At 39.2% G+C, this 26,883-nt stretch overlaps 1 protein-coding gene across 1 annotated transcript in view; it reads left to right on the top strand.

Annotated features, from left to right (window-relative positions):
• The window catches only part of Tspan13 (tetraspanin 13), a 37,805-nt gene that overhangs the window by 4,660 nt on the left and 6,262 nt on the right, over positions 1 to 26,883 (top strand). The window contains exons 2-3 of the mRNA XM_042695839.1: positions 25,449 to 25,616; positions 26,434 to 26,514. Coding sequence (XP_042551773.1) covers positions 25,449 to 25,616; positions 26,434 to 26,514 — 249 coding nt within the window. The remainder of the gene's footprint in view (positions 1 to 25,448; positions 25,617 to 26,433; positions 26,515 to 26,883) is intronic.

A 26,883-nucleotide genomic window follows, 5' to 3' on the forward strand; every position in this document is an offset into this window, starting at 1 on the left:
GTGAATTAGATTGTAGGTGCCATGCAATGTAAGACTGGGGAAATTTTTTGTTGGTTAGAAAGCAGCAAGGAATGATTGAATTTGAGGAGTTTGGAAATAGCGGTAATACTTAGGTTATAATTATGAATTAATATTAGTTTGGAAAGTTTATTTATTTTCAATAGCATGTTAAAATGAATGCATATATAATACTATATATTACATGAATGTTTAAGATTGAGAATATGTTCACAAATAGAAACTTCAAAGAATACATAGTGATTTGTTGAGACATGAAATGTATATTAAATTTTGAAACATTTTGAAGCTTGGAAATTTTTCTTTTTTCTAGTGTTGAAGCTTGAACCCAGGGCCATTACAAATGTTCTACCACTGAATTATATATTATAATTATATATTATATTATATATTGATTACATCCTTTATTATATCATTCAGTCCTACATTGAAGTTTTGTAGTACAGTTCCCTGTGCTTAACCAGAGAGCTCTGTTTGAGTAGATAGATGACTTTGTTAAATACAGAAAAAGAGTGAAAAATAATTACCAGAAAAATAGTTACAGTACTGAGATATTAAGGAATTGTACTGCTAGGGTATGTATGAATACATGGATAAAATATATCGGAGTCTTAACTAAGAAAGTAAGGGTAGAAAATAATTTGTGGTCTTAGAATGAGTGAGAATATTCCAGAAATTTTAGTTCTGTTTCTTTAGTGTTCATCTAGAATCCAAGTTTTCTCTTACATGTTTTTCCATTTTGGGGCGTGTGTGTGTGTGTGTGTGTGTGTGTGTGTGTGTGTGTGTATTTTCCCTACTGTAACTTTGAGAAAAATCCTTATGCAATATTGAGAATACATTAGTTTTTATTAATGTCAACTGGGCCCATGGCTCATGCCTGTTTTCATAGCTACTCAGAAGACTCAGATCTGAGGATTTTAATGTAAAGTTAGTCCAAATAGAGAAGTCTGAGATTCTTACCTCCAATTAACCAGCAAAAAGCTATAAGTAGAGCTGTGGCCCAAGTTATAGTATGCCAGCCTTGAGCAAAAAAGCTAAACAAGAGCCGGGGTACCAGTGGCTCACGCCTGTAATCCTAGCTATTCAGGAAGCTGACATCCGAGGATAATGATTCAAAGCCAGCCCAGGCAGAAAAGTCTGTGAGACTTACCTCAGAAAATCAGATGTGGCACTGTGGCTTAAGTGGTAGAGCACTTGCCTTGAGCTGAAGATCTCAGGGAAAGCACCCAGGCCCAGAGTTCAAGCCCCCAGGACTGCAAAAAATAAATAAATAAAAGCTAAACAAGAGCACAGATCTTGAGTTCAGGCCACCTTATTCATACCTTCATATTCATTGATTTACATTTTAAAATGAAATTGAGATGTATTTTATAGTGGATAAAAAGTTGCCTGTGTGGAGATCTCACACTTGTACTCCCAGCTAACTTAGAGGAGGAGGTGGAGAGCAGAATGTGGTGATAAAAGCTCTTTTTTTTTTTTTTTTTTTATCAAGGTAGTTTGTTTGCTTCCATTCTCTTAATTTCGTGAGAATTGTTTTTCTAAAAAGTTCCTGCTTTGGCTAGGTAGTTTGACCCTTGTTAATTACATTTTAGTTACATACTTTTCCTGTACTGCTACACCATGTTTAAGACATCCTGTTAGAAGCTCCTTAAATGTTAGTTACATCCTGTTAATTAAGCCATATCCTTTTGTAGACTGTAGCCAGAACTCAGTCATGCCTGCAAGGCCTGTCAGGATAAGAGGAGAGCAGGCTGCCTGCTTTGTGAACTAACTTGCCAGATTTGGCTGATGGCAGCTCTGCAGAAGTAAACTTGGCCTTGCCCAGTTCCTTTTGAGTTGGTGTCCTTATTCCTTTACCATGCTACGAATCCCAAGCTATTTTTAACAAGAAGGTCCTTCTTTTCATCCAAGTGGGATGAAAAATGAGCAAGACCCTATCTCAACGAATATACCTTGTAGTCTGGAGGCATAGGTAGGAGGATTATAATCCAAGGCTGGTCCCACCAGGTTTTGTTCCCTATGTGAAAAACAGTAATAGCAACAAATCCCCAAAGTAAAAAAGGGCTGGACCTGAACCATGGGTTAAATGATAGAGTGTCTAGTATGTGCAAGACTCTCATTTCAAACCCCAATACTAATGAAGATGCTAGAACTTACCGATAAAAATATGTCCGTATAATTTCTGAGGAGAAAAATACTGGGGTTATGAAGAAAACTTACAATTCTATGTATATTTTGTTTGGTCTTTAGTTTCTTTATTTATAAACGGGTGATATTTTCCATTCTTTACTCCTGGGGTTGTAGTGAGAGAAATTGTGTCTATAACTTCTTTGGATTTGTTACAGAATCAAAATTAAGTTGCTATAGTTTTGGGTGGAAAATGTTGAATTGTTTCCAACTTTGAGGTACAAACTAGCCTGCTGTGATGGAAAGGTTTTCAAGCTGTTAGGAATCTGAATATGCTAGAGATTATTAAATCAATAGGCTTCCAGAAGGCAGGAGTTTCCTTTTAATAAATATGTCTTTCAGTTGCAAGGAAAAATGGCTGAGATGTGGTATATATTGAGGTTTATAAATTTTAAATTTAATGCTACTTTTTTTATTTTATTGACTCTTGGTCTAGTCATTAGAATGCTAGAAAAACTTATGATTCTGTTCAGCTTCAACTCCCCAATCAGCTGAAAAACAGTTCGGTATTTCAGCCAAAGCAAAATCTACTTATTTCACTTGCTTTCAAATGATGACTCCCACCATTTCTTGAAATCATCTTTCAAACCTGCCATTTCTCAAAATCGTCTTTCAAACTATCTTACTTTAATATTTCAATATTTGATTAGATTGTGGTGTTATTGCTCTGTCATTTAAACTACTGTATGAATTCAGTTGGTCACTGAAAATGGGCTCTTTGCAGAATTTTGAATTTCTTCCAGAGTACATTCTTTTTTTGGCCGGTCATAGGGCCTGAATTCTGGCCTAGGTGCTGTCCCTCACTCTACCACTTGAGCCACAACTCCACTTCTGGCTTTTTCTGCTTATGGGGTGCTGAGGAATCGAACCCAGGCCCTCATGCATGCAAGGTAAGCACTCTACCACTGAGCCACCTTCCCAGCCCTCCAGAGGGCACTCTTATGGCCATATTTATAATCTGCTCATGTGTCAAATATATTGTTAAAAATACCATAACAAAAATGTCTCTCTCTTTTTTTTTTTCTTGCTTGAAATGAGCTAATTGGCACAAAATTTAACATTGATTTATGTGAGACATTTCCAAAGAAGGAAGCAATTAACTTGGGGGAAATACAGCCAGTAGTTTTTTGTTTTTTTTTTTGTCGGTCGTGGGGCTTGAACTCTGGGCCTGGGCGCTGTCCCTCAGCTCTTCAGCTCAAGGCAAGCGCTCTACCACTTGAGCTACAGCGCCACTTCCGGTTTTCTGGTGGTTTATTGGAAATAGGAGTCTCACGGTCTCTCCTGCCCGGGCTGGCTTTGAACCGCGATCCTCAGATCTCAGCCTCCTGAGTAGCTAGGATTACAGGCGTGAGCCACCAGTGCCCGGCCAGCCAGTAGTTTTGAAGTGACAATTGAGCATCTCATTGTGCTAGTTTTTAATGCAAGTTTAGGTGATCTCATGATGGGTGCCATTTCACACTTTTTGTTTCTAGTGAAAGCAGGCTGGGTTCACTGCTTCTTTCTATCAAATTTTACCTGAATCTGTGTCCAGTTCATCCACACGTACCAACCAGGACTAATCCAAACCCATGTCTACTAACATGTGAAGACTCGGAGATTGAATCCAAATTCTTTAGCATTTCATTCCACATCTTTGAACTCCAGCAGTAGCCTTTGTACGTAACTTTATATAATTTACTCCTCTTGAGTTCATGCACTTTTGCCCTTTCCTACTTTGATGTCTTTGCTCAATCTGTGCCTTGCCATTGCTGCATACATACGTGTGTGTGTGTGTGTGTGTGTGTGTGAGAGAGAGAGAGAGAGAGAGAGAGACAGAGAGAGACAGTGTAGGGGCTTGATAAGACCTGGGCACTAATTCATAGCTTTTTCGCTTAAGGCTAATGCTTCACCATTTGAGCCACAGCTCTTCTTGAGGCTTTGGTTGTTTTTATTGGAGATAAAGGGACTTTTCTGCCTAGGCTGGATTTGAACTGTGATCTTAGGATCTCAGCCTTCTGAGTAGCTAAGATTACAAATGTGAGCCACCAGCACCTGGCCCTTTTTACTCCATCTTTGGAGAATACTTTAATAAAACCCCTCCAGTCAGTAAGAATTTTTTACATTGGTGGCTGATGCATGCTTGTAATCCTAGCTACTCATGAGGCTGGGATCTAGAAGATCAGAGTTCAAAACAAGCTTGGGCAGAAAAAACAGCATCTAACTAGCAAATAGCAGGGTTGAAGTATAACTCAAGTGGTAGAATACCACCTGAGCGAACAAGCTAAGCAAGTAGGAGGCCCTGACTTCCAACCCCAGAACATCCTCCCCTGCCCTGCCAAAACAAAAACAAAAACCCAAAACAAACAAAACACACTTCAAGTGAAAAACAAAGCACGCGCACACACATCCATCCATGCGCACACACATCCATCCATCCTGGCATCTTAGTGCTATCTCAATGGAATTCAGGGAGGTGAAGGGCCTGTGATACATTAAAGAATATTCATACCTAAATTCTCTAGCTTACAATGAGAGCTGGTATTATCAGATTTGTTTTTATTCTGTCTTTGCCAACCCAGTTCTCTGTATTGAAGCTGGTCTGGGCCTCATTTTTTTCTCTTCCTGGAGCACACACTTCTTGTTGGCAGAGATCATGGCTTTCTCTGTGGCCTGTTTTTTTCCCCTTGTAATTATATTATTTTTACTAACATAGAGCTTCTGTTCTCTAAATACTTCCTGAACTGAATTTGCAGACTTGGCTGTCCCCTTTTCTAGCTAATCTTCATGGGTAAAACCTACATAAGAAAAATAAAAACCTGCATAAAATGTTTATTTTCTTTTAGTTCACAGTGATTCCAGGTAAACCAAGGCTGGGATGGGGCGGGCAGGGGGGGGGGGTGGGGGGGGAGAGGGTAAAGCACTTGCCTAGAATCTGAGATTCTGGGTTTGATTTCCAGCACTGTGACACATACAGCAAGCAAAAGGTACAGCCAGAAGCATGGCCATTTTTATTTATTTTTAATTTTAGTATTTTGGGTTTTTGAGACACGACTGTATAGGCCCAGACTTGATTCTTCCTGCTTTCCTCTTCTGAATGCTGGGATTATAAGTGTGTACTACTACACATGGCCTCCAATTCTTTTTTTTTTTTTTTTTTTGTGGTGTTGGATTGTATATGTGAGGTAAACACTGTAATGACAAGCTAACCCTATCCCACAGCCAAACATCTTAAGGGAGAAAAAACGTTAGCATTAGACTAACAAGTAGAAATTACTGTTTGCTAGTTACTGTGAAATGTACTGGGCCTTGAAATACTTTTTTGTTCCATTTGTGGGCAGACTTCCTAGAGCCTGCCCCATGAGCAAATTTATACTTAGTGAAATTGTAAACTGTATTATAATTGTTATTGGCTGGGGTTCTTTATTTGTAGTCTAATAGAAGTGTGATGTAAGATGAACCCAAGTCATTGTCTTGTCTTTTATTTATTCCAGTCATGCTATGAATTGAGCAGCAAATAATAATAAACCAAAATGCCCTGGCTTCATGGAGCTTACATTTATGACAGAAGACAGATAATAAACGAGTCAAAAAGTTATAGATCCTAGTTGAGCAGAAAAGAAAGTATCATACCACAAAGAAAGAAGCAGAATAAGAGGATCATAGAGGACCATCATGGAGAATCTGGTAGGATCTATTATGACCGTTATGGAGGATGGTCATACTTGGCCTGCTTGGGAAGACCATGTTTGTTGGAGGAGAGGTTGGCAAGGAGATGAAGGACAGGTTTCTGCGAAAAGTTTTGAGCTAGAACAATAGCTTTTGAAAAGACCTCATAGGAGAATTCTTTATTCGTGTAATGGACAAAGGAGTGGTGTGTGTGGCTGGAGTAGAGCCAGCCAGCAGGTGTAGGAAAGGATGCTGATGAACCTGTGGAGCCCAGATTGCAAAAGGCTTGGAGTGTTTTATGAAGACGAGATTTTATTCCATGTAAAATGGGGTATTCTTGGTAATTTGAGGCTTTAGAAGTGACATAGTCTGATTTCTGTGAGAATAGAGGCCCAGGCTGTAAAGTAGGTATGAGGCAGTATAGAATATTTAATTGTGAAAGAAATAGATAAATTCTGGGCCCCTTTTAAGGAAGGGACCAGTTGAACTCCTGATAGATTGGATTTTCATTCCACAGTTTTTACCACTGTAGCTTTATTGTTAGCTGCCTGGGCCTTATCTCTTCTCTCTCACACATCATTACCAACATTCAGAGGAGGCTACTGGGAGATGGACAGTCAGGCATCTGTCAGCGTAGAGAATGTTATTTCCGCAGTTGGAACTGGATGACTTCAATATGTAAATGACAGGAGCTACAGAAGGGGAGGGGTCCATGGACTGACATATATTAAAACTCTTGAGATACAAGGCAGATTCTGCAAAGGGCTGAGAAAGGGCTGGGAAAGCTAGTTATGGAAGAGGAAAACTTGGGAGAGTTTGGTGTCCTAGAAGCCAAATGTAAGTGTGTCAAGGAGATAAAATGGGATGGTGTTAAGTACTGCTGTTTCAGATGAGAACTGAGACTTAATTCTTGAATTTAGTAGTGAAAAAAATCATTGAAAACAGCAGGTAAAGTATAAGCCCATTGACAGTAAGGATCTTGTCTCAATTATTTCTCTGTTCTGAGTTGCAGTCCCTGCATACGGTCAGCATTAGTTACTAACTGTAGCCGTCAGTGCAGGGTTGATCTGCCCATAAGTCTTATTTGTTTCTCAGAACTGCTACAAAGAAGGAAAGGCTAGGGTGGAATTGGAACTTGCAACTGTGGATGCCATTTCCAACTATTTGGCCTTGGAAAATGTTGAATTAGGGTCTTTTTCCCTTTAAATAATTTCTTTTCAAGAGATATATTTTTGCCATTGTGTCTAGTAAACATTGTAACAGTGACACCATAGAGAACCAGGAGAGAAAAATCTGTAAGAACACTTGAGGTTTCTGTACTGTTTGAGAAATAAGTACAATGAAAGGACTGAGGTTTTGGCTTCAACACTACATATCTAGCTATTTAGCAATATCTAGATTATTTATAGTCTTCACATTTTTGTTCAGATGTTTGTCATCCTAGAAGTACGTCAACATGCATGATCTTTGAATTGCTGTTCAGTTTTCCACATTAAAAAGTTCAGAACAGAGTTCAGTTTTCCAGTGTCATTCCTCATTGATGCTGAAGCATATAAAAGATTCTGGTCTAGGGCCTTTGTTTTCTTTACATGCGAAATGATGTAGTACCGCATTTTGGCAGTATAATCCTCCTTTATATTAAGAATAATGTTTTTACACTTTCCTACCTTCCACTGTTGTCATATTTTCTTTTTGCTTTAGTACTTGCAAAACATTTCTTGCATAATTTAATTGTAGCACAATTTAATTATGGCACTTAAATCCACTCTTTTTTCAGATTTCTTGAATTCCTTTTTTTGTGCTCAAAGTAGTTACTTAGTTACTTTACAAAGTTACTTTTTCTAGAATTTGACACTCAAAACTAATGTAGCTGGATTATCTTTTTTTCATCTTCTTGAAATGTAACTAATGAAACAATAAAATCTCTTCTATATGTTGCCTAGACAGAATAATCTGTAACATCCATATACTGTATTTTTTTCCCACTGCCTATCATATAGCCTCTAGAATACCATAAGTATAGCATGCAGTATCAGTGAGATCTATATCGATTATATTTTGAGGCCTCTTCAGCACTAGGCTCTTAGCTACATGCTAGGAATACAAGATCAACATATGCCTTGAGTGTGTAGCATTTAGAGGGTGAGGGCTCCTGAGAAGAATTCAGAGTTTGTGATAGGGGATGGTGAGAGGTAGCTAATGAAGTATCTTCACAATATAGTGGGCTTTCACATCCTGGTATTGGAAATCTTAGGAATATAAACTGTTCTAAAGCAAGAAATAAAAGGTAGCTGCCAAGCGAACCTGACTGGCCTTTTAACATATTTGTTCCTTAGTGTGTTTTCTGCTACTATAATATAGTACTGTAGTTTGGTAGCTTATAAGCAAATTTCCCACCATTGGAGAAGAAGAAGGAAGGAAAGCCCAAGGATTGAGGACCTCATGAGAGTCTTCTTGGAAGATGTGTCATATCGCCAAAGAGCAGGTATATGCAAACTCAGGCAACTGCTTCTCATAAAGCCACTAATCTCATCGTAGGGGCCCCAACCTGGAGACCTCATCTAACTGGAATTATCTTTCAAAGGTCCTCCCTCCAGATGCCATCAACCCATGAATTTGCAGGTTAAAATTCCAGTACATGAACTTTGAAGGGGACACAAGTTATGAAAGTTGAGCTCAGAGCTAGGCAGCAGTGGCTCATGCTTGTAATCCCAGGTACTCAAGAAGCTGAGGTCTGAGGATTACCATTTGAAGCCACCCCAGACAGGAAAGCCTATGAGACTCTTCTTTCTGATTAATCACAGAAAAAGCTGGAAGTGGCACTGTGGCGCAAATGGTAGAGTGCTAGCCCTGACCAATAAGGCAGCTCAGAACAGTGCCTAGGACCAGAGTTCGAACCCTAAGACAGGCAAAAAGAAAAAAAAAAAAAAAGACGAGTTCAATTGCAGATAATAGGATTGTTGCTATACCACTGCTTAAAATTGTAATTATTATTGTGGTTGTTTTGCTGGAAATGTGGCATGCTTCCTAGCCACCTAATTATATCTGCACATTTAGGCATTATTTGTTCCTTGACAGAGGATAGATAATATTCTAAAATGCTTCGCCTTGTCAAGCTTTTGCCTTTATGATGCAGCAACAGATTTGAGATACTAAAACTGAAAACAACACGGGTTGTTTGCACATCATATTCAAGACTTTAAATAATCCATCACTCACAAAAGTCTCCTCTTCATCCTTTGTACTATTTCCTTCTCCATCCTTAATGCCTGCTTCCCATCTACCAGCACCTCTGCACCCCAGTAGTTGAATTGAGTAGCCTAGGGAGGCTGCAGAAAGAGGATGGCCTAAGGCAGTCCTGGGGTTCCTTAGCCTCCTACTTTCAGCTTGGAGGAAGAAGCTTTAGAAGTTTTTTTTAAAAATAAAGAAATACATTTTTTATCTTTAATTGACACGTGATTATATGTATATATTTATGAGCTACAGTGTGATGTCTCAATACACATGCATAATATATAATGATCATTGCCTCATCTGCTATGTCAAACATACTTCCTTTTGTTGGGAAGATGGAAAATCTTTCCTTCTAGCTATTTTGAAACGTTCAGTGTTTATAAACATACTTATCCTAGCATGCTACAGAACATGCTCCCTCCCTTAGCTATTTTTCAGGCTCTGTTAACTCTTGTGTGTATGTGTGAGTGCGTGTGCGCGCATGTGTGTGCGTGTGCGCGCATGTGTGTGCTTTTGCATGTGTGTGTGTGTGTGTGTGTGCAGGCAGAATTCAATTCTGGGTTGATTGAATTCTGGGTTTCTCATTCTTATTTGACTTTTTTGCTGGAGGCTGATGTTCTACGACTTGAGCCACACCTTCACTTTTGGCCTTCTGGTGATTAAAAGTCTCATGGATTTTTTTCGTTTGTCAGGCTTTGAGCTTTAGACCTCATCCTCATTTAAAAAAAAAAGTTACTATAAAGGTGATATATGTAGAGGTTACAATCACATAAGTCAGGTAAAGAGTCCATTTCTTCCTTTGCTCCCTCCCAGTTTTCTCTCCCTTTGTCCCCACCCACAAGTTGCATAGTTCATTTTCAATGTAGTCGCTACTGAGTGCCATTCTCTTAAGAAGCTAGGATTTCAGGTATGAGCCACCAGTGGCCAGCTTATCTACTATTGTTTACTTCAGTGACAAAGGTTGCTCGTGTTTATAAAAACTTACTGACAAGGACGAGGGGTTTAAATTTAGTTTTGTAAGGAAAGGTGGCCACAGTAGTGAGGGTAGTTAAGGTTAATGCAGATTTTCAGTTATTAAAAATTTATGAACACTTGAAAGATGGAGCTCTTATTAATTAGGATTCTTTTTGAGTTATAGGTGAGCTTGAAAGAATGTTTTGATTCGTGTAACTGGGACATCCATTAATTATATCATAGCTTTGATTGGATGAAAAGGCTTAGCTCAGGAAAGGTAAAAATTCTTTCACTCTATTGCTTTCAACTCAGCTTGCCTTTGATTAGATTCTCTCCCTTCCCTCCTGTGTGCCTCTCCCCCCACTCTCCCCCCTCCCTCCCCACCCAGTGCTTATGTTGGTATTGAGACTTGAACTTAAGGCTCAGGGCTTTTAAGTTGTTTTTTCTGCTCAAGGCTAGGGGTTCTACCACTTTACCCATTCTTCCACTTCCAGCTTTTTTGGTGAATTATTTGGAAATAAGAGACTCATGGACTTCTCTGTCTCGGCTGACTTCAAACTGTGATCCTCAGACATCAGCCTCCTGAACAGTTAGAATTACAGGTGTGATCCACTGGTGCCTAGCTGGTTAGATTTTTGAAGAGGCCAAATCTTTATTTCCACATGTAAAATAGCTACTGACATCAACTTTGTCCATATAGCTTTCTACACCGGAGGGGCCCATTTATTTTTCTTCATTATCCTTGTATCTGATATTACAGAATATACTCTGTTAGATATCCATCTGTTAAACCAAGCACTGTTAGGAAGGTGGGCTTGAGTCTTGTGTATTTGCTATTGGTGGTAGTCACTAGGATTAATGGTTGTGTAAAAATAATAAACTAGATTGAAAACATAACCTATGTTCACTCTAGAGATTAATTTTCCTCTGGGCAACCATTTCTTTGTTTCTTCAATTTTAAATTCTAGAATAGTCTCCCAATTTCTTTATCATTAGAATAGCTTAATAGCTTAATATTTAACACTTGTGTTAGATTATAAAGACCATTGTTCATGTTATCTTTGTTCTTTAGTAGTAGTATATGTCTCAACCCTAAAGTTGCATGAATACGTGGTGATTAGTCCTCCACATTTCTGTTCATTTGAGTGGTCTCAAAGAGAAGTCATTTCTTGTAAAATAGGATTTCTAGCTTCCTAGGCAATGAATGCACTGTGTGCTTTTCTGTGAATAATGTAAGTATATGTGGGGAAATATTTTATTCAGGTAAGCAAAAACTAGGAAGCACAAAAGGAATAGGTTAGCATTTGGCATTTAACTATTGGAAAGGTCATATGCCAAGGGAGCTTTATTGTTCTTTTGCCTGGCACTGTGCAGGTGGGTGGTAGTAAATGTATTGATCAGGCTACAAGGCAATAACCATAATTCCTTAAGTATTGTAATGGTAGCTCTAATATTATGCCACAGTGTTAAAGGTACTTCAGTATATTGCTGTGCTCTAATGCCATGGTCCACTAGGGAGGAAAAGCTGTATTATATATGTAGAGTTTGCTGCAGCTCTGTGTCTGTATCATTTGGCACAGTAACTTGCTACTCTTGATTCCTTAGCTGTACAATGAAAGGAATAGATTGAGATCCCTGGCCAGGGGCCTTGGTGCCTCCTGGTTCAGTCTCTGAGTCCTGGCTGAGAATTTGAGTCCCTTGTTTTTTCTCCTTTGTCAGACTCTGTCTACTGGCAGGTTTGCTGCCGCAACTGTCTCTTGCTATTTGTTTGGCGAAGCTAGGCCAATTTTAGACACTTAAATAATCTTGTTTGGTGCCTTTTTCCATTACAGCTCTTTTTATATGATCTAGTTTTCTTTGTTTTAAAGAGAAAACAGGAAAGGTTGACGCTTCCTGCTCATAAAAACATCATTATCAAGGAGTTAACAGAGCCATAATCTGTTTTTATCAGCATTCTGTCTTCTAGAGGAAGGAAACTTATTTGTCATAGGTCTAAATTTACTTTCTATTATAATTGGTTTCGTAAAGAAACTGTTATTATAATTGAACAAAGGGTTCCTTCCAGTTCCTTTGTATGCTAAGTTACATTGACAAGCTTAGACTTTTTAATTATGCAGTTAGAATTAATTTTACTTGAATCAATAATTTTTAGATCACTAGTTTAGAAGACTTCATATAATCTTGTTCTTTTCAAAATTACAAACCAACAATAGCACATAATTACCACTACCACTAAATTGTTTTATTATTGTCTTTAAAAGGCTCCTTTTGGGCACAACTTAAAGAAACCTTATAATCAAATCTTAGAGACAGAATGAAATTCTTTAGGTAGTATTTCTATCTTAAAAACCTAATTATGAATATTTGGGAGAATTGTGATGCTTCAGAAACCTCAGCTGCACACAAATACATTTTATTTACTGTATTTTCCCGTATTTTATTTCTTCTATTTATTTATTTCTTCCCACACTTGATCATCTTGCCTGCTAGGCTGCTGCTCTAATCTTTTGAATAATTTGCATATTTGTGTGTGTATATGAGAGGGGGTAGGGTGGTAGCTTAGTTCAAACTTGATACCACTCAAGGATAATAGTCCTAGAGAGCTCCTCTCCTCTCCTCTCCTCTCCTCTCCTCTCCTCTCCTCTCCTCTCCTCTCCTCTCCTCTCCTCTCCTTTCCTTTCCTGTTCTTCCTATTCCTCCCATCCTCCTTCCCTCCCCCCTCCAGTGGTACTGGGAAACTAACCTAGGACTTCATACACGCCAGTACCACTTGAGAAATATATTTTGTTATACATGTGTGAGAACCATTAAATTATTACCTACTGCTTTGAGGTATAGGCAAAGTGCCTTTTAAGAAGATGCTGTTAAAAACCTTCTCCCTCTTTTTCTGCCTCCCTCCCTCTCTCCCTCCCCTCCCTCCCTCCTCTCTCTCTCTCTCTCTGTTTTTATAAAACAGGGTTTCATTGTGTAACCTGGACTTTTCTTAAAACTCAAGAGCTTCTCGCTTCAGCCTCTTCAGTATTGGGATTACAGATGTGTTCTACCAATCTAATTTCAAAAATTTCTAGTTTCAGTTAGGAAATACTTCATTTGCACAGAAAAGAATATGATCAAGTCTTGTTAATTCATTAGCTAGATTTTACAGATGCCAGCAATCTGAGTATCTCTTTCTCTTTAAGAAGTTAAACATAGCTCTAGGATCACTTTGAAGCTGCTTTCCCATTTTTTTTTCTTCCTCAGAAGTTGTCATTTTCCTTAAATCAAGATCTTTCAGGCTAGCACCAGTAGCTCATGCCTATAAGCCTATCCTCTCAGGAGGCTAAGATATGAGGATCACAGTTTGAAGTCAGTCCCAGCAGGAAAGTCTGTAAGACCTTTATCTCCAGTTAACCACCAGAAAAAAACCAGAAGTGGAGCTGTGGCTTGAAGTGGTAGAGTGCTAGCCTTGACTACAAAACCTTGGAGCCAGCGCCCAGGCTCCTGAATTCAAGCGCCATGACAAAAAAAAGAGCTGCTATTTCTCTGCATGTATTATAGCATATGACATATAATCTGATACAGTAATCCACAGAGAAGGTGTACAGTGTTGCAAGTGTATGTTTGAAAATTCACATAAACAATATATTTCATTGTGTTTATATGATTTATTTTGTTATGCTTTGATATTTATTGATTCCGTAGGTATAGATAAATACCATGTGAATTCTTTTGTGTAATTATACCTGAGTTTCTGAATTCCTTAGCCGCAGTTTACAGTTGCTTTCAGTTTTTCACTGTTACCAGCAAATACTCAGTAGAAAGCCGCAGTGTGTACAGCTGATGAGATGCTTGTTTCTCTTGGGGATCAACCTAGAAACAGAATTGCTGCAGTGACGAGAGATGCACATCTTTAATGTTCCTGCCTGAGTATTCTGTAAGGTTGCTATAGAAATTTACACTTCTACTTGAACATGAATTGTAGATTCTCTACACCTGCTGTGTTTACCAGGCTTTTAGCATTGTAATGCATGTGAGATCCCATTTCAGTGTTCCAAATTTCACTTTCTGATTTTTAATGAGATTTAGCCTCTTTCTTGTCTTGATTTTGGTTACTTCTTTTACTGATTACCTCTCACTGTCTTTGAATCCTTTTCACTATGTGCTCAGTGTGATTTGTAGGCATTTTAAAATACGTACTGGCAATGTTTTCTTCTAGTCTTAGGCTCAGCACATATTTTCCTTTTTTCTTTTCTTTTTCTTTTTTTCTTTGGAGTATGGGATCCAACGCTGGGCCTAATACTTACTAGGCAAGCCCTTTATCACTTGAGCCGTATCTCATTTCCGTTCCATACTTTTCTTACATTTTTCATAGTATAGAATCGAAAACTTTTAGTATTTAATGTGACAGAGGGTAGGTAGTAACAGCGAATCTTTAGCCTGAAAGCTCTGAGTTTCTGTTCTAGTTCTGCCCTAACGTGCCTTATCACAATTAGACAAGTAGTTTAAGATCTCTGTGGTTAACTTCTCCATTCTGGAAACAGATGCTGCCTACCTCCTAGAGTTATTGTAATATTATCTTCACAGGTATAAAGCACTTAAGAATAATTTTTTCCATATGGCAAAAGGTATTTTAATGTTGTAGGTGCTATTTTGAGTCAGATTTAAGAAATATTCCCTTAACCACAAGTTGTTAAAAAATATTTTAAAAGTTGTGCTCTACTATTTAGGGTTGAAAATGTAGAGTAAGGTAGAGATTAGTTACCTTTTCTCAAACTGGGAAAGTAAAGGTCACAGGCTACTAAAGTCCTTTCTTTTCCACTGATTTACAATTCCATATCTCCCAAGACAACACTGTTGGCTTATTTGCTTCTGTGGCTGTCTTGAGCTATTAAAATATGTTTTTAGATCTGTTAGGATGATTTTTAAGATAGTGTAATTCTATATATGTACCTAATTTTGCTTAAGTTTATATATGTACCTAATTTTGCTTAAGTTTTCAAGAATAAAACACATCCAAACGATGTGGTTGGGCTTCAGTTTGGCAGACACTGTTCAGGAAAGCGTAGGTGTAATGATGAATGAGGGCCAGGTGAAGTAAAGGTCATGGTGCCAGTAACAGTGTAACTGAGTTAACAAAAGGTGCAACAGATAAAGAACTTCTCCTTAATCATCTTAACATCCAAAGTTCTACAAGGCACTGATACCTCCACACAAATTAAAACCCTGTGGAGATGTTGACCAGAACTACATTGAAGAATGGAAGCTAATTGGGGAGTGCATTGATCCCTGATAATCACAAGTGTTCCCCTGTCACTAACCATGCTGTGTTTCTTAATTTAACATACATATTTTTTAACGAACATAATTTAGCATATAGATATTTTAAATTGTATCCTTAATTGTATCTCAATTTAACATACATACATATTTTAACATAGTAATTTAACATATATATATTTGTTAAATTGTATCCTTCCATCCATTTTACAGTTTTCTCCATGAAGGGCTTGACCGTTTTTGTTATATTTATGCATAAGCATACATGGGGGGCTTATTATAAATCATATCCTAAGGAACATTTTAAAAATATTTTTGTTTACTGCTCCCGTTTACAACTTTTCTGGTTCATGCCAGTTTTAATGATTTGTAGATGTCTTGGATTTCCTTTGTATATATGTTTACTAATTTGTAAATAATGACAGTTGTGTCCCCCTCCCTTCCTAACTTTTTTTTCTTTTTGCCCTGAGGCTTGAACTCAGGACCTTGGGCTCTTGCTCAGCTTTTTTGTTCACTGCTGGCGCTTTACCACTTGAGCCATGCCTCTGTTTCTGGCTTTTTTTAGTTTATTGGATATAAAAATTTCTCAGATTTGCTTGCCTGGGCTGGCTCTAAACTGCTGTTCTTAGATCTTAGCCTCCTGAGTAGCTTGAATTGTAGTCCTGAGCCATCAGCACCTGGCCCAACTTTATTTTATCTTCACTCTTTCCCAGATGTCTTAAGATCTCCTCTGGTAGTGCTGCAGAGAAGAAGTCAAATGAAATTTGAAGGAAATGTCATATTCTGGCATTGTGTATGAGTTTTGTACTTTTTTGGAGTGGGGAAAATACTGGAGGAGACTCAGACGCTTTTATATCTGGGCTGGCTTTCAGTAGTTAGAATTACAGGCTTGAGTCATTAATGCCAGGCTTACACTTTTTTGTTGTTGTTGTTTTTGGGTTTTTTGCCTGTCCTGGGGCTTGAACTCAGGACCTGGGCACTGTCCTTGAACTTGTTTAAGTGGTACTGAGGAATTGTACCCAGGGCTTCATGCATGCTAGACAAGCATTTACCACTAAGCCACATTCCCAGCCTTACACTGGGTTTTTGACAGGTGTCTTTACTCCCATTCTTTTCCTTAAAAATAATTTTTCTTGGAGGGTTGTCTGTTTTAAAAAGACACATTTCATTCTGTTTCTCTCTCTCTCTCTTTTTTTTTTTTTTGGTTTATTTTATTGAGCTTCTTTTAAAGCTTCAACTTTTTCCATTTTAAAAATGTCTTGCCAGGGGGCTGGGAAGGTGGCTCAGTGGTAGAGCGCTTGCCTTGCATGCCTGAGGCCCTGGGTTCGATTCCTCAGCTCCACATAAGGAAAAAGAAAAAAAGCCGGAAGTGGCACTGTGGCTTAAGTAGTAGAGTGCTAGTCTTGAGCTGAAAAGCACCCAGGCCCAGAGTTCAGGCCCCATGACTGGCCTCCCCCTCCCCGCCCCCCCCCCCAAAAAAAATGTCTTGCCAGGCACTGGTGGCTCATAGCCTGTAATCCTAGCTACTTAGGAGGAGGCTGAGTTCTGAGAATCATGGTTGAAAGCCAACCCAGGCTGGAAACTCTATGAGACTCTACTCTCTACTTAACCACCAGAAAACTGGAAGTGGCTCAAAGTGGAAGAGCCAGTAGCCTTGTGCAAAAAGATCTCAGGACAGCACCCAGGCCCTGAATTCAAGCCCCACAACCAACCAAAGGGGGAAAAACGTCTTTTTTTTATCTTGTTAGTTTAAATGTACGCTTTTTACTTTCATGTAGTTCTATTATCTAAGGTACTTGGGAGCTGTGGGTCTTCTTAAGTGTGTATTGCTTCTTTCAGTCAGTAGATTTTATGAAATTGGTGTTTTTTGTTTTGTTTTCTTTTTAAATATATATATTTATTGTAAAAATGTTGTATAGAGGGGTTACAGTTACATGAGTAGGGTAATGAGTACATTTCATAGTTACCTCCTCCTTTGTTTTCCCTCTACCATCACTTCCTTCCCCACCTCCCCAACTCCTTCCCCCAACCCCACCCCGACATTGTAAAGTTCGTTTTCAACATAGTGTCCTGTACATCTCATCCGCAATATCCCTTCTCTTCCCCAAATTACAAAAATGTATATACAAGATGCAGAACACTGGCATCAAATCCAGTGAAACTGGGTTATATGTGGGGGAAGAACATACAAAAGAAACACATAGTACATTGTAAGTACATTAAAACACTAGCAAGAAAGAAAAAACGACTTGTGTCCCTGTCTTGGGGTACATTTTGCTTAACATTATCTCATGTGGTCATATGTACATAGCCTTTGACCTTCTCTGCTTGTCCTAGATATGTACTAGTCATTGCAAACAAGAGAAACCATGGGACCTATGTTTCTTTAGGCCTGGCTTATTTCACTTAATAGTTTTTTCCAAGTCTTTCCATTTCCTAACAAATGAGGTGATGTCATTCTTTCTGATGGAGGCATAGAATTCCCATATATATATACATATATATATATGTATGTGTATATATATATGTATATGTATGTATATATATATATGTATATATTACATTTTCTTGATCCACTCATTTTTTTTGTTTTTGTTTTGGTTGATAACCAAGTTCATATTTTTAAGTTTGGGAATGGCTCAAGACTGGGTTTTGGAAGTGTCTCTCCTGAGTCATTTTGGATTTGCTTCCTATGACTTTTTCTCCTTTAGCTGCTATCACAGCTCATAATTAGTTTTCTCTGGATTGTTTGGCATGAAGTTTCCTGCATTAAACGCATTAGGTAATGCATATTTAAATTCCAAGTAGGCTTGTGTGTCTCTTGAAGAGACTACAAAAATCTCTGCTGTCTCCCTGGCTGTGCAGTGGTCTGATTTGTTCCCCACCCCATCCTGAGATTTTTTTTTGTTTTTGTTTTTGAGGTTCCTGGTAACGTAAAGTTCTAAGTTCCACTTCCCAATTCAGCCTGGCTTAAAGCGAGAATCTCCTTCAGAAACCATGTGATCTGGGAGCCCCTTCCCTATTCTTTTGTGGACCTCATTTTACCAGTTTTTTTTTTTTAGCATGAGCTTTCAGTTCTGTTTTAATTTGTTATGTCCCATAGTTTCTCTGTGCTTGGTCTCATATATATATATATATATATATATATATATATATATATATATATAAAATGTTAGAACCCTTTCCATTGTTTAAAAATATATGCAGTCAGAAGGTTTCTATGGTAACTCAGTTAACTCATGTTCTCAGAACCCTATATAGTTGGCTGACTAATGCCTGTATTCAAAGTATCCACAGCTGAATCCTTGGAATCAGCCTTTATGTTACCTTACATAGCAAAGGGAACTTTGAAGATGAGATTGAATTAAGAATCATGCATTGGAGAATTATTATGGGTAAACTTGTATAATCATAAAGGTCATTATGAGAGGCAGAAAAAAGAGTCCTAGTCAGGAAAAATAAAAGGTGTTCTGAGGGGGAAAAGGACCAAGAGAGATGAAGATGCTGCCCTGTTAGATTGGAAGGTAGAGGAAGGGACTGTATGCCAAGAGATGCAGGTAACCTGTAGAAGCTAGAGAAGAAAGAAAATATATTCTGCCTTTAAGCCTCCAGAAGAAATGAAGCCTAAAGTTTCCCATGTTGAACTTTGCATTTCTAGAACTGTAGGAGAACAAACCAGTTGTGTTTTAAGCCTCTAACTTTGAGTGGTTATGAGAGATGGTGTGTAGGAGCAATGGGGATAGACAACTCTATAAGTATGACCAAATCACCTTGATGAGGAAATCCAGAGGTATGGGAGAATAGTGAGCAAGTCTCTCCTTCTCCCTTTGGTATCTGGACAAAGGAAGAAAAAAAAATCAACTATCAATGTGTTCTCTGTGGTGTGTGTGGGGGTGTGTGTGGGTGTGGGTGTGTGGGTGCTGGGGCTTGAACTCAAGGCCTACCTGTTGTCCTTTAGCTTCTTTGCTCAAGTCTGGCACTCTACCACTTGAGCCACTGCTTCACTTCCAGCTTAGTGGTTAGTTGGAGATAAAAGTCTCTTGGACTTTCCTGCCCAGGCTGGCTTTGTAACATAATCCTCAGACCTCTGTCTCTGAGTAGCGTGGAATACAGATGTGAGCCACTGGCACCTGGCTATGTATTATGTCCCTGATGACATTTTCAGTAAAAGCAAATGGCTACTCAGAGAGCTAGGCTAGTGCTCCCCGCCCCCCACTCACTTTTGGTTGTAGATACTACTTTTTTGGAGCTGGGTATGGCAGTGCACATTTCTAATCCAAGCTACTCGGAGGTTGAGGCAGGAGGAACACTCAAATTCAGGTGCTTAGAGCCAGCCTGGACAGCATAATGAGACTATCTCAAGAAAAAGTGAGCGGGGAGGAGTGAGCCTATTAGCTGCAACGGAGTGAACACAGAACATGGTTTCCTTTGCTGAAACACTACTGTTGGTGTAAGAGCCTGGTTTTCCGGGAGCATGTCAATGAGGATTTCTGAGAGCACCAGTGTGGGTATGCAGATGGGATTTCATTGGTGGTTAAACATTAGGCAGTTCCTGAAACAGGGAGAGGTTCCTGACTTGTTTCCAAAGGCATGCATTGTTCTCTGTTTCTTCCCAAGAGATGCTGTTGCAAATGACCACAATCACTGTGGCTTAGAACAAGAAACGTACTCCCACTGATCTGGAGACCAGAATGCCTAATAATAAGGTGTCAGAGGCCCAGGCCTCTGTTCCTCACCTCTTCTATTTTTCGGTGGCTGTTGACATTACTTTGGCTTGTAACTATACCGATAATGTGCCTTTTCTGTTTCTTTCTGCCCCTCTTTCATAAGGATGCTCATAATGACATCAAAGACCCCACTGACAGGATAAGCTCCTTTAAGATCATTCACTTACCCTAGTGCCTAGTGGCTCATGCCTGGAATATATATGTAATATTTATTCTTCTGCTGCATAAGGTAATATTCACAAGTCGTCCTATTTTTCAGTTTACTACCTGCTCCCTTGTGTTTCATTGCAGGCCACTTCTATTTATCATCAACAACAACAAAACCGTGTGTGTGTGTGTGTGTGTGTGTGTGTGTGTGTGTGTGTGTGTGTGTGTGTGTGTGTGTGTGTGTGTGTGTGTGTGTGTGCTGGAATATTCTTGCTGTTTTTTCATTCAAGGCTAGTACTTTACTTGAGCCACACTTCCAGTTCAGCTCATTTCCTGGTTAACTGGGGATAAGAGACTTGGAAGGTTTGTCTGTCCAGCCTAGCAGATCTCAGACTCCTGAGTAGATAGGATTACAAGCATGAGACACCATGCTAGATTTTTCTTTTGTTTTAAATTTTTGTCTTGCACTGTGGCTTACCTTGTAAGATGTCTGACTATAGCAACCATTTACCCCATTGTGACTTTTCATTCTGTACTGTCATGTAGAACAAAGATCCGTGAACTACTGCCCACAGGCCACATCCATCCACTGCTTGTTTTTGTATAGCAATTTGTAGAGAACAGTTTCACATTTTTAAGTGACCAAAGAGTCAAAGGAAGAATTTTATTTTGTAATACATGAAAACTACGTGAATTCAGACTCACTGTTGAAAAATAATACGTTTCCAGGCATGATGGTTCACACCTATAAAGCCATCACTCCTGAGGCAAGAGGATTGCAAGTTCATAGCTCCCCTGAACTATCTGAAAACAGCAAAACAAAACAAAGAAATGCATAAAAATCTAAGATGTTATTAGGACACAGCTTTGCTTATTTATTCTGTATTGTCCAACTCTTAATTGACATACAGCATCTCAATAGAGTAGCTATAACAGGAACCATAAAATCTACAAAGGCTACCTATCTGGCCCTTTAAAGAGAAAGCTCATAGACTTCTGTTGTAGTAGGGATGGCTTTTATTTTTAGCATTCAGCACATAATCAGCACCAAACATTTCTTGATGAATAGTTAATTTTTAATTTGATATTTAAAAATATTTAATTTTAATATTCCTAATGTTTAAAAAAAAATCTCACTAAAATAAAAGGATTCTTCTAAAACTATAGGTTTTGATGTCATTATTAGTGTCTTTTGGTTGGGGAGGGGGCAGTCCTAGGACTTGAACTCTGGGCCTAGGTGCTGTCTGTGAGCTTTTGTGCTCAAGGCTGGCATTCTACCACTTGAGCCACAGCTCCACTTCCAATTTTTTTGTGTGGTTAATTGAAGATAATAGCCTCACGGACTTTTCTCAATTCTCATATCTCAGCCTCCTAAGCAGCTAAAGTTACAGACATAAGCCTGGTACTGGCACCCGGAAATCATTTGTGATTTTTGTCTCTAAGACTCAAAGGATGCAGTACAGAGTATTGTCTTCCCCTTCCCATTCCCCCAGTCCTGGGGCTTGAACTCAGGGCCCAGGCACTATACCTGACTGAACCTCTTTTGCTCTAGCACTTGAGCCATGGCTCTCCTTCTGGCTTTTTCTGTTTATGTGAAACTGAGGAATCGATCCAGGGCTTCGTGCATGCTAGGTGAGCATTCTACCACTAAGCCACGTTCCCAGCTCCAGTGTACTATCTTGCCTATGGGTTTACTTGAACCTCGAGGACTGACGTGATATTGGATAGTGGGATGATTTGTGTGTGTGTGAGTGTGAGCTTGGCTATGATGCCAGTTTCTTTGGTTAAACACTGGTCTAGATATTGCATTGAAGGTATTTAGTAGCTATAGCTGACATTTACAATCAGTCCACTGTAAGTAAATCATACTTCCTCTGTCATGTGGGTAAGCCTCATTCAATCAGTTGGAAATCTTAAGAGCAATTACTGATGTTTGGAAGAAGGAATTCTGCTTGACTTTCCAGCCTGCTGGCCTGCTCTACACATTTGACTTGCCAATCATAACAGTTGTGTGAGTCTGCTTTTCAAAGGCCTCTCTGTCTCTGCTTCATTTTTCTCTTGACAGATGAATAGATGTAGATATTTCCTATTGATTCTCTTTATCTGGAGCCCCCAAAGTGCTACAGCAAGCTCCTCTCATGTGTGCAAGTAGGGACTGTTTCTGTGCTCAGCACTGGAGACCCCCAGGCCCCTCTCCCTTGTGTAGGCGGGGCCCTCCCCAGCATCATCTGGCCCTTCTCTCACACCTCCTTCAGGCTTCTGCCTCTTGCTGCTTGGCAAAATAAATGTTATATTTGGATGCCACAGTGAGAAATAAGCTCACTTGTGAAGACCAAAGAGCTTCCCCCCCCCCAGTCTAAAATTATTTAAATTTATGAGAAGACTAAAAGAGGATGATTTTTTAAAAAGGCTCATCATACTGAAGCAAACAGACATACTGATAAGGAGCACTGAGAAAGGGAGACTAGACCAATTTCTGGGGGGCAAAATATGTGTGTGCTCTCCCCTCTCCTCCTCTGAAAACAGAAGTTTTCTATGCATCTAAACTGCAACAGAGGCCAGCAGAGTCTCTACAACTTCATCACTTTTCAAGAGAATCCTTTTCTGCTTGAATGTGTAATTTTTCACATGTAAAATAGTTCCTTTGACAGACTTTAACTTTACAAGTATATAAAACTGTATAGATCACGCCTGTAATCCTAGCTACTCAGAAGGCTGAGATCTGAGGATCGCGGTTCAAAGCCAGCCCGGGCAGGAAAGACCGTGAGACTCCTATCTCCAATAAAACCACCAGAAAACCGGAAGTGGCGCTGTAGCTCAAGTGGTAGAGCGCTCGCCTTGAGCTGCAGAGCTGAGGGACAGCGCCCAGGCCCAGAGTTCAAGCCCCATGACCGACCAAAAAAAAAAAAAAAAAACTGTATAGAGATAGAAACGGGCAAAACTCCTAAATAGTGTGCATTTAGTGTATTTGCGGGGGGGAAGGCTGAATTCAGGGCCTTAGTTTTTCCATTTACAGCCAGTATTCTACCACTAGAGCCACACCTCCCCTTCCTCTATTTGTGTTTTTTTATCCAAAATACCTGTAGCTTTGCCAAAGAAGCAAAGCATGAGAATAAAAGAAAGCACGGACTTGTGTTTCTCTCTCTATATAGTTTCATCTACTAGTGAGATAAAGTTTATCAAATGAACCGTTTACATGTGAAAATTACACATTCAAGCAGAAAAGGATTCCCTTGAAAAGTATTATATGCTAAATTAGTTTTACTAGGGCCCCTCCCCCCCTTTTTTTTGGTTGACCATGGGGCTTGAACTCTGGGCCTTGGCGCTGTCCCTTGGCTCTTCAGCTCAAGCATAGGGCTCTACCACTTGAGCCACAGCACCACTTCCAGCTTTTTCTCCTTATGTGGTGCTGAGGAATCAAACTCAGGGCCTCATGCATGCCAGGCAAGCACTCTACCACTGAGCCACCTTCCCAGCTCTTCCCAGGCCTTTTAAGAGATGCTAGAGAATATATATTTTTTTCATTTTGATTTTTCCAAAGTGAGGACTGTTCTGTCAGATGGCTCCAGGAAGTGCTTGTCCACAGGTTCATCAGAGGCATGTTCTTCTTCCCTCTCTGCAAAGAGTCCTCCATCCCTGTTTTCATACCTTTTCAAGTTGCATCTTCTATCAGTTAATTTTATTTCTTATGTACATCCTACTTAGTAAGTATTGAGAAAGTAATTGTAACAATTTTATCATGAAACGTGTTCTTACTCTTCTCCTGGTATTCTTTGCTTTTTTGTGCCAGTACTGAGGCTTGAACTCAGGGCCTTGGTGCTGTCCCTTAGTTTTTGTTTTTGTTTTTTACTTAGGCTAGTGTTTTACTACTGTGTCACAGCTCTACATCAACTTTTTGGTGGTTAATCGGAGATCAGCGACTCACAGACCTTTTTGTGGGGCTGGCTTTGAATCGCAATCTCCAGATCTTCCAAATAGCAAGAATTAAGTTGTGATTCACCGAAACCTGGCTTCCTTGCAGTGGTTGGACTATAAAATGATTTTTTTTTTTTTTTGCTGTGTATGCCATTTCATTGGAAATAGCTGAAGTTTCTCTTTTCATCTGGCTGTTTTTAATGACCTCTGTGTCTCTCAAAATTCGAGTATGAGATAATGACCTCTAGGATGATTGATCTCAACAACAGTTCTCTGAATAATTTTTGCATGTGCCCCAGGCTCCAGAGCCTGTGACAGGTTCTGGGGACAAAAGGAGGTGAGAGGATTGTGGATTCTTACTGTCAAGTTGCACCAGGCTTTTGGAGACACAGACTTAGAAACAAGAGTAAGTGCAATGAGGAGAAAAATAGAACCACATCTTAGGAAACACTGCTAGAGAAAGCATGATTCTGGAGCCTGAGGCTAGGGAGGGCCACGTTTCAACTAGGCTTGAAGGAAAAGATTAGTTTTCATCTGCAGTGATCAGTATATTGGACTGAGGTGTACTGGTGTCTAGTTTTACTTACACTCTTACTTCACCAGCTTAAGTACCATATGTCCAAGTTTATTTAATAAATCAGATGACCTTTAAGGCCTCATGGTTATTTTCTAGAACAATGTTACTTTTAAAGCATAACTGAGGAAACTGATATAATTTACTAAGCAGTACCATTGAGACCTTTTGTGTATCCTCTAGTTTAGCTATGGATCTCCAGCCTCTGGAGGTCAGAACCCAGGGGCTGGGTCAACCAAATGTGGATAAAGAACATTGGTGGGGGGAGGGGGGGGGAGAGAAAAGGGGGAGTTACATCACAGACAGACTTTTTTTCTTGTCATAATTCTATAGCAATGTAGCATAACTACTCTTTACATAACGTTTACATTGCATTCAGTATTGTAGAGCAGGGGTGAACTAAAGTACATGAGAAGATGTGCAGGGGATGATGAACAAATACTACACCATTGTATATGAAAGATGACTGACCAGGGCGGGGAGGGAGGATGGGAAGGGATGGGAAGGGTAAACAAAGGAGGAGGCTACAATGCTTGATAAGAAATGTACTCACTATCTTGCCCATGTAATTGTAACCCCTCTGTACAGTATTTTCACAATAAAAAAAAAAAAAAAAGAAAGATGACCTACCAATCTCCCATTTCTTTATCAGTGAAGGTCCTGAGATCATTCCATGCTGCTGGATACTGAAGGACTCTGCAGTTACTTGAAAGATGCTAAGATGGGGAAAAAAAACCCTATAAAAATGTGGCTATTATGTAAATTAATAATTTCCCCTTCTGTCTCCGCAGTTGGTTAGTCTGTTGCTGATTGGCATTGCGGCCTGGGGCATTGGCTTCGGGCTCATCTCCAGCCTCCGTGTGGTCGGCGTGGTCATTGCGGTGGGTATCTTCTTGTTCCTGATCGCTCTCGTGGGGCTGATCGGAGCTGTGAAGCACCATCAGGTGTTGCTCTTTTTTGTATCCTTTGGAAAATTCGAATTTTTTACCCCTTTTAGGTTGACTTCTTACTCATTACTGATTACTGTTTGAATGATTACAATGTATTCAGTGTATTTAATGCTATTATTAGGAAATGAATTGCCACAAAGCAAACTCCTAGAAAGCCCTATGTATATTTGTTCCACCAATATCAGGAACATTTGTGAGGGTAACGTTATTTATTACCACTCTGAGTCAAATCATGAAGCTTTTTTTGGAAGTTCAGTGAAGTCTTAATTAGCAATATTTTCTGATACATTTGATTGAAAATTTGTGTTTCTTAGACAATTTGTGTTTCTTATCTGCTTAGTTCATATATATATGTATATGTACATAAGCATTGCCATTTTATTTGGGATGTAATTCTAATATTTTATCCATGTGTTATTTGTATTGTTTTTTTTTTTTCTTTTTCTTTTTTTTTTTGTCAGTCGTGGGGCCTGAACTCTGGGCCTGGGTGCTGTCCCTCAGCTCTTCAGCTCAAGGCTAGCGCTCTACCACTTGAGCCACGGCGCCACTTCTGGATTTTTTTTTTTTTTTTGCTTATGTGGTGCTGAGGAATTGAACCCAGGGCCTCATGCATGCAAGGCAAGCACCCTACCCCTGAGCCACCTTCCCAGCCCTGTCTGTATTCATATTTTTTATACAAACTTACCATGCGTTAGCAAAATAAAAATTATATGTATACTTTTGATACACATAGTTCTGGGTGAATTTCTTCTAGTACATTTAAAGCTATGTCAGCTTTATACTATTTTAAGAATGTTGAAACGTTTCCTTAACTTTCAATTTTCAGTATATGATTATTCTCCTACTGGTATTTATTGTTCAGTTCTCTGTATCTTGTGCTTGTTTAGCCCTGAATCAGGAGCAACAGGTGAGTGGAGGCTTTTCTTTTCTGCTTTATTTTTATTCATCTGTTCTTTGATCCATTCATTTAGTGCTGGTACTGGGGCTTGAACTAAAGGCCTTGAGTTCTCAAGGCTTTTGTACTCAAGGTTGTGCTGTATCACTTGAGCCACACTTCTACCTTCAGCATTTTGCTGGTTAATTGGAGATAAGATTCTCACAGATTTTTCTACCTAGGCTGGCTTTGAACCACACTTGTTAGATCTCAGCCTTTTGAGTAGCTAGTATTCTAAATGTAAGCTACCAATATCCAGCTTGTTTCTTCTACTTTTTTATATCACATAGCATGAGCATGAAAAAAAAAGGGAGAAATGACTGGACTATGAAAAATTTCCTC

Source organism: Dipodomys spectabilis, unplaced genomic scaffold (genome assembly GCF_019054845.1).
Source record: "Dipodomys spectabilis isolate Male_0828 unplaced genomic scaffold, ASM1905484v1 ptg000190l, whole genome shotgun sequence".
NCBI lineage: Eukaryota > Metazoa > Chordata > Mammalia > Rodentia > Heteromyidae > Dipodomys > Dipodomys spectabilis.